The following is an 11,858-nucleotide window of genomic DNA, read 5'->3' on the forward strand; positions in this document are numbered from 1 at the left end:
GGCAAATCTTCTCACAGGGTTGGTTTAGATCCAGGGTAGATCTGTGGACACCACACTGAAAAACACAGACAGAGGTAGGTGGTTTGGCCCAGGGTGAATCAAAACAAAACTAAACAGCAAGGGCAAGTYAGGCAACCTTCCAAGGGAGTCCAAAATAATGACTGGTGTGTCCAGTATCTCACTGGCCTTGCATCACCAGCAGCAGAACATRCAAGTTACTCTCAGATGCCATTGAGCTGAGGGCTGCAGCTAGGTTTTCATCTGGTGGGGTATAACTACAATATTTCTTTTATTATTTTGCAATATTAAAAAGTGATCATGAGAACGTAGCAGGAAGCTCATGATTTGAAAAGTTACCAGGTTGACAGGAATTGTTGAAAGCTGGAAAAGAGGGATTTTTTTGCTTCCTTTCAGATGAAAGTTCTCTTGTCCATTTGRTTCCTGATGGTGTGTTGGGCTTTATGCCTTTTTCCTTTTGTCCTGCTGTTTTAAGTGAAATCAAAATACTGATGTAATCTTATCTGCAGTTGTAGGGCTCGACTATTTTTAAGGATTTTAAAGGTCAAGTTCAGATAATGTGTAGACAGTGAAGGTGGTCGAGCTAAACTGGAGCTGAATCTTTGAGGCAGTGAAAGGAATTAAACAGGGAACCTGTGAGGAGCTGGAACTTTGCCACAAACGATTTARGTAGCAGTGTCTAAAAGAGAGGCCATCCTTCCCAAGGAAGAGAACAGTTAAATTCTAACTACAAATGAAGTAAAGCTATAGGAAAATTAATTGCCTGTGTTGGTTAACAACTGTACTTGAATATTTCACAAGCAGATCAGAATCTGGTCATTTGTAAGAAACTTTCCYTCATGGTCTTCTGAAATTCAACACTCAGCAGAACTGTTAATGTCCAAAAATCGATGTGAATGGTCCCATGAGGCTACACTCTTATATTGATTACATATTTTTATGAATTTTAAGCTGTGCATAAATGTTATACATCTTTCTCTTTCTCAAAAGCATATAAACAGTTGTGTTCTGCTCTTGTCTGAACCAATTTTGTGCCTTTTGAAAATCTCATTCATTAGTTCAGATATGCAAATTAAGGAATTAAAAATTTTGACAGACTTCYCTTTGTTCTAGTTCAAATATTAGGGCAGCAGTGAGAAAGCCAGTAGATCACACTGAGTAGGAAAGCAACTGCAATGTATAGTTTTAAATTAATTCCCTGTTTAAAATCYTTGTGGTTTCCTGTATGAAATGGGGAAAGGGGGATTTTCTGGAAGAAAATTGCTCCCTATTTAAAAATTCATCCTGTGAACTGCAGTTTTCTTTGTCTGAAAGCTCTACTGCATTTTGATGATGATTGAGAAGGCCATTATTGTTCAGTCCATGCCATATCTTATTCTGTTGTAGTATAAAACCCCAAAGCTTCTCATTAACCCCAGTTGTTAATGAGTTAGCATAGACACAAAACCCTTTATATTTTATGAAGATGTTAAGGTTTCATATGAAAACAGGCTGGAAAATGTTTTAAGCTGAAAACCAGATTTTTGCTTTCTCACTTGTGAACATCAGAAATACAATTGAAAAACTAGACTAACATGTTCAAAATAAGACAAATATTGCCTGCCTATCACAGCAGAAATGGGCATAAACAAAAGAAGGCAGTGCCAGTACCTGGAATGCACCTCTTTCCTTTGACCACATTTGATTTTCTTCCTTTGGCTGATGCTTTGATAAAAATGGTTATAATAAGACCTCATGCTGACTTCAGAGGGAGCTGCCACAATCCATGTCCTTGGCTGATCTCCTCTTGCCCAGCTGGGCTGTGACCTGAACAATTTGAGWGTTTAATATTTTCAAGTGAGCCTAGCAATGGCATTGATGTTAGAATTTAACTTTWTTAGCTTTGTGTATTGTCTCAGCCCCAGTATTGCCTCAACATAAACATGAAAGAGCAGAATAAGGTGCAGCTGGGTAATTCCTCCCTCTGAGTTGGCATTACTTGCTTTCTGTGATATCAGAGTCAACTTTAAACTGCCTAACTTRGGCATGGCTGTGCTTTGATTTTATTTTTTYCCCMATTTTTTTTTTCTTATGGTATTACCATATCCTCAGTCACTGCATTTTACTGTGAGATGCTGCTATGCATTCCAATTAGGTGGAATTTAACATTTAGATTTTTAACTAAACTGAACATCCCTAGAGGCTTTGGAGATTGAAGGCTTTTTTTTTTTTTTTTAAATTAAAGAATTGCAATGCCAGTCAAGCAGTGTTTTCCCAGGCTGTCTGCTGCTGATGCAAAGTGGTACACTCAGTTTGTTGATAGTATAGCGTAATGCCCTGCTCAAGGAATTGCCCAATTCAATGGCAGAAACTGAGGAGCACCTTGATTATTAGTCAGCTATGTTATGGGAACTATTTGAAATCTTGGCTGCTATTCCAAGGAACTACTTAATAAAAATAAGTAGGAATCAAACAACACCCCCACCAAGCCCTCACCACTCCCACCCAAAGAAACCCAGTTGTGATGCTGAGAGTGTAGACAGGGTGAATGTATTTTGACTGCTCTGTCCTGAATGGGTCACAGAGCTGCACTTCCACTTCTTTTYAGTTAGACAAGCACAGTTGTGTTTATTATTCTGAGTATAGAAGTCAACACACTTCAGATTTCTGGAAAACATTCAAGGATTTCTATTCCGTGCAAAAGGGTTTCAAACAGAATGTGCTGCTTGTTAAAAACAGCCTATCCCAGTTCCCTCTACAGCCAGCACTCCAGAGCAGGGGGAGCCAAGCCAGTATTGCTGAGATGGAAAAAAAGAGGGGGAGAAATCTAAATAACAGAAATGCATGTGCAGCATTGTCACATGATACCACTGAGAAACATCTGTGAATAAAGCAKAGTTCAACAGAGAGTCTTCATCATTAGAAACCGATCCCTCTGTGAAGGAAGTTATTTTCCAGTTATTTTCCAGTGTGTCAGGTAACAATGCAGAGTCCAGGCACTAAATAAGCAGGGTGGGAAGTAACTCCCACTGCTTATTCTGATATTTTGGCCGTAAGTGCAGCCTTCTGTTAGTTAAAGCTTTTCAGAAATAGTGCAGCTTTGTCAAAATGATCATAAGTAGAGTAAAAAGAGAAAAATGGAAAATGATGGGAGAAGTACATAATCACACACAAGAATTTGGCCTTTTTCACATGCCTTGACAGTATATTTATGCTGCTAGTGTGGGTAAATGTAGCTGACTCTTATGAGACCTTCCATGGTTGTTGTGAAGCTATGGCAGTTCTCCTCAGGTTTTCACTCAGTTGTTTCCCTCTCCTTTTACAGATAGGGAGTATTTCTGTGGGAAGTTAATTTTAATTTTGATAACTTTCTGCCACAGTGCCAGTGAGTCATAAAATCAATGTCATTAGCATTTACAGGAAACATGAGCAAGTGCAGTGATAMAAGTATACTCCAGCATTGTTGAAGTCAGCAATTTTCTTATCTTTTGGGTTTTTATCTTGCTTTGTTAAAAACCCTGGCAAGATATACTGGATGGGAGAGTTCTCTTTATGGGTGCAACATGTCAGAAATCTCACAACTGGTAAAGCTATCTGAGTTTGCAAAAGCAAGCAAGCCTATGTAGAAATGTATGTTATAAATGAGATTTCCATAAATCACAAATAAGACATGTATGCTTGTTAATGATGAAATTAATCAAGTAAAGGTGACTAATTAGCAGTGTGCTTCCCCAAGGTACTGAATGCTCTCATTTGCCTTTTTGAGTATGTTGTGGAGAGCAGCAGGAAGATCTTCTGAATGTTAGGTAAATCTAGAATGGACTAGAGCAGAAAAGGAACTCRACGGGTTTTTAATTCTTTTACCTTGCAATACTTCTGGACAATGTGCTTAGGTAAGTTTGGGAATTTTCACAATTTTCCTGTTCTGCATTTTTTAGTTAGTAAAGTTCCTGTAACATGAGTCTCTTCTGCAGTTTAAAATGCAAGTAGCTCATAGGTCTTAAGAACACATATGAAATGCTGTAATAAATCTGTCTGTCTTCAKGTGCACTTAAGGAAATAAGAGTGAAGTAACTAAGATTTTGAACWTGGTTTCGTGTTTCTGTTTATTGTTGTGAGTTGACCAGCCAGTGAATAGTTGAAGTTCATTATGCTGATGTATGGGATATGTTGAGAAACTCTTGATGTTGTGTTTGAAACCAGGGCCTGAGTAATTCTAGTATTTCATCATCACTTTTCAAGAGGGRATGGATCAGTGGCAATGAGCTATAAAATATTAATGGTAGCCTGTTGTCGAACCTGAATGCATTCATGTCCAACAGCACTGATCTCAATCCATATTTCTGTTCTATGGCAATGCTGTGACCTGGGCTGGTTATTCAGAGAGTGCTCAGACTGGGCCAGTTGAGATCATCAATAGATTTCAGTAAGATAACATGAAACCGATCATCAATGTTCAAATGGACTAAGAAATGRAGGGAAATAAAAGATAAATTAGCAGCAACTAGTCTCCACTGCAGAGCAGCCTTGAAAATCAAATTACAATTTGCCTGTGTTTATTGGGTTTTGATGGTTTTTGGGGCAGAGAGTTTCACGAAAACACGGAAACACTGTGCGTTTGCTCTGATCCAGCAGCCATCTGACCAGCATCCCCACTACATCTGACCAGCATCCCCACTACTGAGGTTTCAGACAAGTCTGTCCTGTTTTCTAACCTGGTGAAAGAAGTTTGTCTTTTTAGCAGTATCTCCTGTTTAGACAGCCCCCACTTTCCTGCATAAGCATAAGGAATATGAAAGCTTATAATACTCTCCATGGGAAATGTCTGCAGAAGTTCCACAGTTGCTAGCAAAACATTTAAATCTGACTTAAACAGGAAATTTAAATATAAATAATTTTATATTCTTCAGTAGAAASAAGCTGTAATGGAACTAAATCTAGTTTAAAATAAATGCGTTTGCTTCCAGAAATTACCCAGCTATTGTATTGTCTGTGCAAATGCAGTCCGGGTCCTGTGGCAGCATYTTAGAATATGTTACTTCTGTTACACTCACCATGCTTTCTTCTCCTACAAAAAAAAAAGATTTCTAAATTTCCCAAACTGCTTCCATATGTTATTTTTACTTTTAAACAGTCAAATAAAAAAAAACTATGTTTTAACACAACGTTTAAATCCAGGAAAAGGATTAAATCCAGGAAAAGGATTTAAATCCAGGAAAGGAATGGGTGGGTTTGCTTTCATCAACACAGTAAATTACTTTTTAATTTCTGTATTTCTTTACTTATCTTGTCAAATTTTATAGTTCAACTATAACTTTATTATTTGCTTAGTGGAATCAAATCAACATCTTAGTATACAGTAACTTCTTCCAAATGATATGTGGTTYAATGAGCTACTTAGTGGTGACTCATTTCTCTGCCATATTCCTTTGCCACTGACTCTGTTGCTGTTGTTGAGCAACAAAAATAAAGGCAGCAGTGGTTTGGATACCAAAGTCTTCAGAGAATAGCGAGTGGAGGATGTGCAAAAGTATCCAAGTAGGAACTGAGAGTGGAGGCCASAGAAAAAGCTCCAAAAGCAACTAAACTTGTAATTGAGAACATAATAAACCCTTAAATAAATCACTGTGGCCTTGGTACTTAAATGGGACTCCAAACTGCAATTTTTAAAAACATACTGCTTTAAACATAGATGTATCAACCTTTGTGATTGCATTGACAAAATAACTGAGATATTCATAAGCTGCATGTTGTAAAGGAAAAGTCAACCAGTTGCCAATGAAAACAAACTGTAGTGCAGTGAGATAAAACTCCTAAACTCAGCACTCCCTCTCATTAAGATTAATTAGTTGACATCAAAAACATCAGAGAACAATGTGCATGGGCTCACTTAGGTCTTCAGGGCATGTGGGAGGATTAGTGGCATACATTAAGTGCAATCATTTTCATTGAGCAAGAAAGAATGTTCTTTTCTTTATCAGAACAGTGATCCACCCCTTTCTTTACAAGGTCTCCCCCCATGGACTCTTCAGCCGTTTCTTCCATCAGTCCTGTTCCACCTCCGCTGTGGAAATGCTGAGTCTTGTTGCTGTCTGTTTCTGTAGGAGATAGTTCTCATATTACAGCCAGTAGCTAAATTGCACTTCTCAAACAGAACTTTAAAATCCACCCACTAGTGTGCWTCCAGTGCATTTGGACTATCCAAGGTGGAAACTGCTCTGAATCCACAAGAATCTAGTAAAATTTTTAGTGTCGTTAAAGATGTTTTTTTAATGGTTGTAAGATCAATCAATCAAATGATTAGTCTTTCTGTCTCTTGACAGGTTCATTTAGTATAAAACGGCTGTATTGAACCTGTTCATCCAGATACTTGGGTAAGGACATAAAAAGGTAAAAACTTGAAAACTTTAGATTTAAGTTCTCCATCATTAATAAACTAATAAATAGCTTTAGATTTACTCTTCTAYCAAGTGATATGACTCATATCAAAGATTCATGTTTTTTCTGCAGTCTACATCTGTATGCATACAAAAAGCTCTCATCACCAGGGTTAGTCTAAGCACCTCAGTGTTCAAAGCTCTAATGATGGGTGCATTCTGCTGCAATTAGGGAGCTGCTAGGCAACTATTAGCCATGCTAAAACAGGGAGGGAAGTGACTTTTCCAGGTACAGACTTAATCTGTGAATAACGAAAAAGCAACTGGTTGTGTTGCTTTCAATGACAGATGAAAATTTATTTCTAGCACTTTCAAACTGAAGCTTTATTGTAGATGCTAATTTTGAAAATTACCTATTGTCAGCTTCTAATAAAAGTGGATAGTGCTACTTTAGGTGAATGGAATATGCTGCTGTAACTTCAGTTCATTTAATACAAGATAGACCTTGAAGAATAGAGTAAAATAATGCACTTCAATATTATTTAGTGTTAGGAGGAATAATATACTTAAATATTGTGGCTGTGTGTAGTGTATTGTTGAATTCTAAATGGCTTTACTTCCTTTTTTTATTTTAATTTGTTCATGTTGTTCTTGACTTAGCTACTGTTATCTTTGTTCAGTAAAACAGCCCCTTATTATGAAAACATTAGTAATGGCTTTTAGATGAATGGGGGGAAAAAACAGATGTACAAAATATTACCAAAGAGCTGTAAATATTTCATGAAAGGAAGACAAAGTTCAAGTGGAGTAGTTAATGAACCAAGCCATGATAGCATTAAAAATAAAGAGCTGTGAATGTTCCAGTGTGACAGTGCCCAAAAGGTTTGGTTTGTGGCAATGCCAGCAGTGGATGTRGAACTGCAAATTGTGAGTGAAATCAATGGCATGAGGCACACTGACAGCAATGATTGTTGACTTGCTGGATGGGGGGACTTTTTGATCAAGAGAAAAATAAAAATCTTTCCAGTGAATGAAGCACACTCGTATTTATGGGATTAGTGATATGGATTGAAAGTACTTCTGGCCCAGCCTCTAATGTGAAGTAGGACTCACAACAGAGTCCTGAAAATTCCAAAGACAGAGATGTTTCTCCTTTCCCTCCAGAGGAGAAGAGATGGTCRTGCTGGAGCAGGGAATTTGGACCAGAAAACCCAGATCTCCCTTCCAGCCTCAGCCATTCTAAATTAGGGGAAAGTGGTACACACCTTATTTGAAGGCTCCTTCCCTTAAATGTTAGGTAGGGAACACAATTCACAGCCAGGTGTATCATCTGTATGATTAATGCTGTACAGTGACCCTCTGAAGATAAGATTACATATTAAAGTGTGTTCAATTAAAGACAGGTATAGAGATGTGACTTCAAGTGCTGTATGAGCCTGGAAAAGTATTATCCCTCTTGAAGATTGTGTAATCTAAAAGAATGTACAAAACCACTCTATAAAATCAGAAAATCACCCAGGCAGAGAAAATGTTAATGTCATTCAAGATGGGACCAAAAATGAGAGAGCAAATGGATGTTGTATGAAGTGAAGAGAGTGGTATCTTCAGCTCTGAGCCACCTCCGCCACCTCAAACTTGAGTTTCTGTTTTCACAATAAAGTCACAGTTTTTTCTAAAAGTCAAAATTTGTAATGTAGTTGTACCAAATCCCATCTTCTCCCATATCTGCTCCAGAGACATGACTCAGAGAAGTCTTGAGACAGCTGGGAGAATTGAACTGTTTCAAATATGTCCTGTGTCTTGTTTTGGTTTTGATAACTTTTAATTTCCTACTCTGTAATCAAGAATGTAACCCTCTGTTTTGCTAGACTAAACTCGATTGCTTTTTTGGATTTGTCTAGCATTAATGATAGCCTCATGAAACAGTGCCAAGTTTAAAGCATCTTGTCTTTTTCAAAAAAAAAATGCTCTAGTTTTTACCAAGTTTTGGAGAATTTGAAATCCAGAAAAGGTTCAGGAAGGTAATTGAGAGTAACTTTCCCACCAAGCTGCAGTGGTTGATTTGGTAGCTAATAAAACTCAGGGTTRAATTTGAGGGAGAAATACCGAGTAAACACTCTCTGGTAAGGACCAGGCAGAATACAGTTCCTCTGACTGCCACTTCATGGATCTCACACAGCTCAATTTATCCCACTTTGTGTAAACCCCAGGACTGGCAAGGATGTGCAGAAGGGGAGTAGTTGTTTCTATTTCTTATTTCCAAAGACTTTTTAGTACCTTTGCTTGATCTTTCAAAACAATGTAGATAGGTGAATTTCTCACATTTAAGACTAAATTAAGCATAATACTCAGGTAAAGCCTTGTTGGGAGGTCTAGAGAAGCAAGAGGTATTGAATGATCCTATCAGTGAGTGAAGCAGCCCAGGAGATAATCCTGTTCTTCCATCAGAACTGTATGTGTATGAACAAGTGTTTATACCCCTCTATGATGTACTGCCATTAACATCCAGTAAGGAATACCTCAAGGCAAGATTAAACAGGAACAGTCTGGAGAATGACAAAGAGGATGGTTTAAGAAAGTTTTTTTTCATCTCCCTTCTCTTTCCTTCCCCCTTATTACGTTTTTGCTTACCCTTTAATTTCAAGCCGTGTTTCAGTGGATAGAGCCTGTGGTGGGAAATAAGCAAACATGCTCAGTGTTTGTCTGCAGTTGTGCATTCAGTGGTGCTTATCAGATCAGTCTAGGCACCCGGGRGTTTGATCCCTTCTTAGAAGGAATGCATATGTCCAAAATTAAACATAGACATTCAGCAGGAATGCAAATCTCTGCTACAGATGGGAGCTGAGGGAGGGATATCCCTGTGGAGGGAGCCAGCTTGATGAGTGCACTGAGCTTAAAGCATAGAGGGATCACATTATTACTTTTTCTTTACTTTTAGGTTAGGGACCTAACCCTTCTATAAGAGAAATGAGTAAATGCATCAACGTGTACAGGAATCTATTCTATTCTTCTGGATAAGACTGTATGTTGTTCCTTTCTGTTGTTCCTTTAACCTGATGTTAAAGGTGACACGTTTTTCAGCATTAAATAAAAGCCCATGGGATACAGATCAAAATCCCAAAAGACAACTTTTCAAAAGGCTTATGTGAAAAAAAAAAGTAATTTTTTTCTGTGTTGCACTTCTGTGGGGATATTTACAATTGGAACTCATACTTGTGATATCCTACAGTATCACTAAATATATTCACTGTAATATTGTTCATTGTAACAACTTCTATACATTACTGCTGGTAATGCAAATTAAGGTTCCTGCTCTTTCCTTTTAAGAAGAAATTTAACCCCTTGAAGTAAAAGAAAACCCCTGTATCAGATCAGCTTTGCAGCTACAGGTAACAGTGCAGAAGTAGTCAGGTCAAAGGGTATCAAGGACTTAACCATATAGACCCCTGGACTGCAAAATTGCTTTTCAAAACCATAAACCAATTCCTATATCAATAAAGAAGATGGCAAAACTACAGACAGCACAAAAGGATGATGTTTACCGCAAGTTCTTGGACCATTGCAGTAATTGTGAAATTTGCTAAATAAAAATTTGGAATCTTCCCAGTTTCCTGTGCTAGAAAATACATCTGTGTGTCTGTCTCAAATCTCATCCTTAACTTCCAGATTTGTAACTACAGAGCAACTTCAGGATTTTGTTGTAACTTCTGTGGGTTTTCTTTTAGTTATTAAACAGGTGATTGATTTCTTGACTTGCAAGTGACCTGCTGTATGTTGGGGGTCTGTGTTTATTTCAACTGTGTTTTCTCTTTGCAGCCAAGGAGAAAGAATGTAGTCCAAAAAATTTCTCTTGCAGCAGCTCAGTTTGAGTCCTGGAAACTGCATGTATTTCCTGCCAAGTCATGCAACTATAACATCATGGCAATCAGTAACAATACTTCTGTTGTTTGAAGCATGAGGTTTTCATGAGGTTAGGATTGCTGGTGTTGATGCTTCTTTTAGTTATTTAACTTCTTTCCAAGTCTAGAAAAAATTATATCATCTAGAGTACACTGAAAAGACAGCTGAATCCTGGTCTTAGTTGTTGGTTTGAATATTGACTTAGTTTGTGATTCTCCTTCCAGTTTATGCTGGAAATAAAAACAAATGTCTTTTAAATTTGCTCTTCACTGGATACAGTGGGTGACGTGTGTRTGTCATTTCAGTTTTTTTCTACAAGTATTGAATTTGTTATGTGTGAAGTGCTTTTGTTTTGTGTGGGTAGAGTCTCTTTCTGATCAGAAGGATACAGGATCTCGTGGGCAGCTGGAGTCAAGCCCTGCTCCTCTGGGTGCCTCTTTAGATGTCARTGGAGATCCTGGCTCAGTGTTTACGTGTTTGCTCTTTTCTATTAAAACCAGTTGTCCCTGCACTTCCTCTACCAAATCCTGCTGCACAGGGAGCAGCAGTCAGTAATTTAGTGGACCCAAAGGGAGAAGTTAAGATTGTAGAAGTATTAGGTTATAGGATTTGTCAACCTAAGAAGTAGACTGTTCATCACAGTCTGTCAGCACAGACTACCCAAGGGGTTTTATTTGATTATCTAAAGTGCGTGCACATAATTGTACCACTGACTGTGCTAATTTTGATGTAAGGTTCTTCCAGGGGAAAAATAAAAGATCWGTGAGGTTGTTTTGCTTGACAGACTACAGTTAAGTGATGTGCTATTAGGATTTGCRTAGGAATATATAGGTAGTATACCAGTGGAGGTTGCTGTGTCTGAAACCTTCCAGGGGTATGTACTGACTCACTGTCTCATCATTCTGCTAGAGAGTGTGCAAGAAYTGTAGGGGTATGCCATGCTTCTCACCTCATTATTGTGTCTCTAGCAAGGGTCAGCCTGTAAGAAGTTTTGTCGAAGGGAGTATAGGTAACAGTAAGTTTCTTCTTACAGGCAGACAGGAAGGAGAGAACCCATTCTTAAGAAAGGATAACTTCAGGCATGTTCTGGTCTGTGAGGCTTCAAATCTGGAAGACAAAGTAGATCCCAAATAGTACAAGGGGATGGACTCATTRTGTGGTTTGGGTTAAGCCAAATCTAGGGACATCTATCTACAGCAATGCTCTGAAAAGCTGGACATCTCATTTTACAGTTAGCAAAAAGCAATTTAATTTAAAACATATCTAGACTCAGTCTCACTGCTGCTTCTCCAGGGTGATGATATTCAAGGGGCACARATCACCCTGCCACTTTGCAGAGAGCCAATGCTGACACCTGGGAGAGATGGCAATGCCACCAGTGAGTGCAGACAGTGCTCTGTCAGCAAGGGGCTGCTGTGGGGGCACAGAGCTGAGCTGTTCCTAAGCAGCTCCTGTTCTCAGGCAGGACTCAGCCTTTCCCCTGTGAGCAGGGATTGGCAGCAGTGCTGTGCAGAGCTCAGGGCAGGCACAGGGATTGGCAGCAATGCTGTGCAGAGCTCAGGGCAGGCACAGGGATTGGCAGCA

The 11,858-nt window shown here is 38.6% G+C and overlaps 1 protein-coding gene across 1 annotated transcript in view; it reads left to right on the plus strand.

Moving 5' to 3' along the window:
• Positions 1-3,756: 3,756 nt before the first annotated feature.
• NUBP1 (NUBP iron-sulfur cluster assembly factor 1, cytosolic) overlaps positions 3,757-11,858 on the plus strand; it is a 39,853-nt gene continuing 31,751 nt past the window's right edge. Inside the window, exon 1 of the mRNA XM_057367272.1 lies at positions 3,757-3,890. Coding sequence (XP_057223255.1) covers positions 3,881-3,890 — 10 coding nt within the window. The 5' untranslated portion in view covers positions 3,757-3,880. The remainder of the gene's footprint in view (positions 3,891-11,858) is intronic.

This window comes from Malurus melanocephalus, unplaced genomic scaffold, assembly GCF_030028575.1.
Source record: "Malurus melanocephalus ecotype Western Australia unplaced genomic scaffold, MMel_1.1 scaffold_77, whole genome shotgun sequence".
NCBI lineage: Eukaryota > Metazoa > Chordata > Aves > Passeriformes > Maluridae > Malurus > Malurus melanocephalus.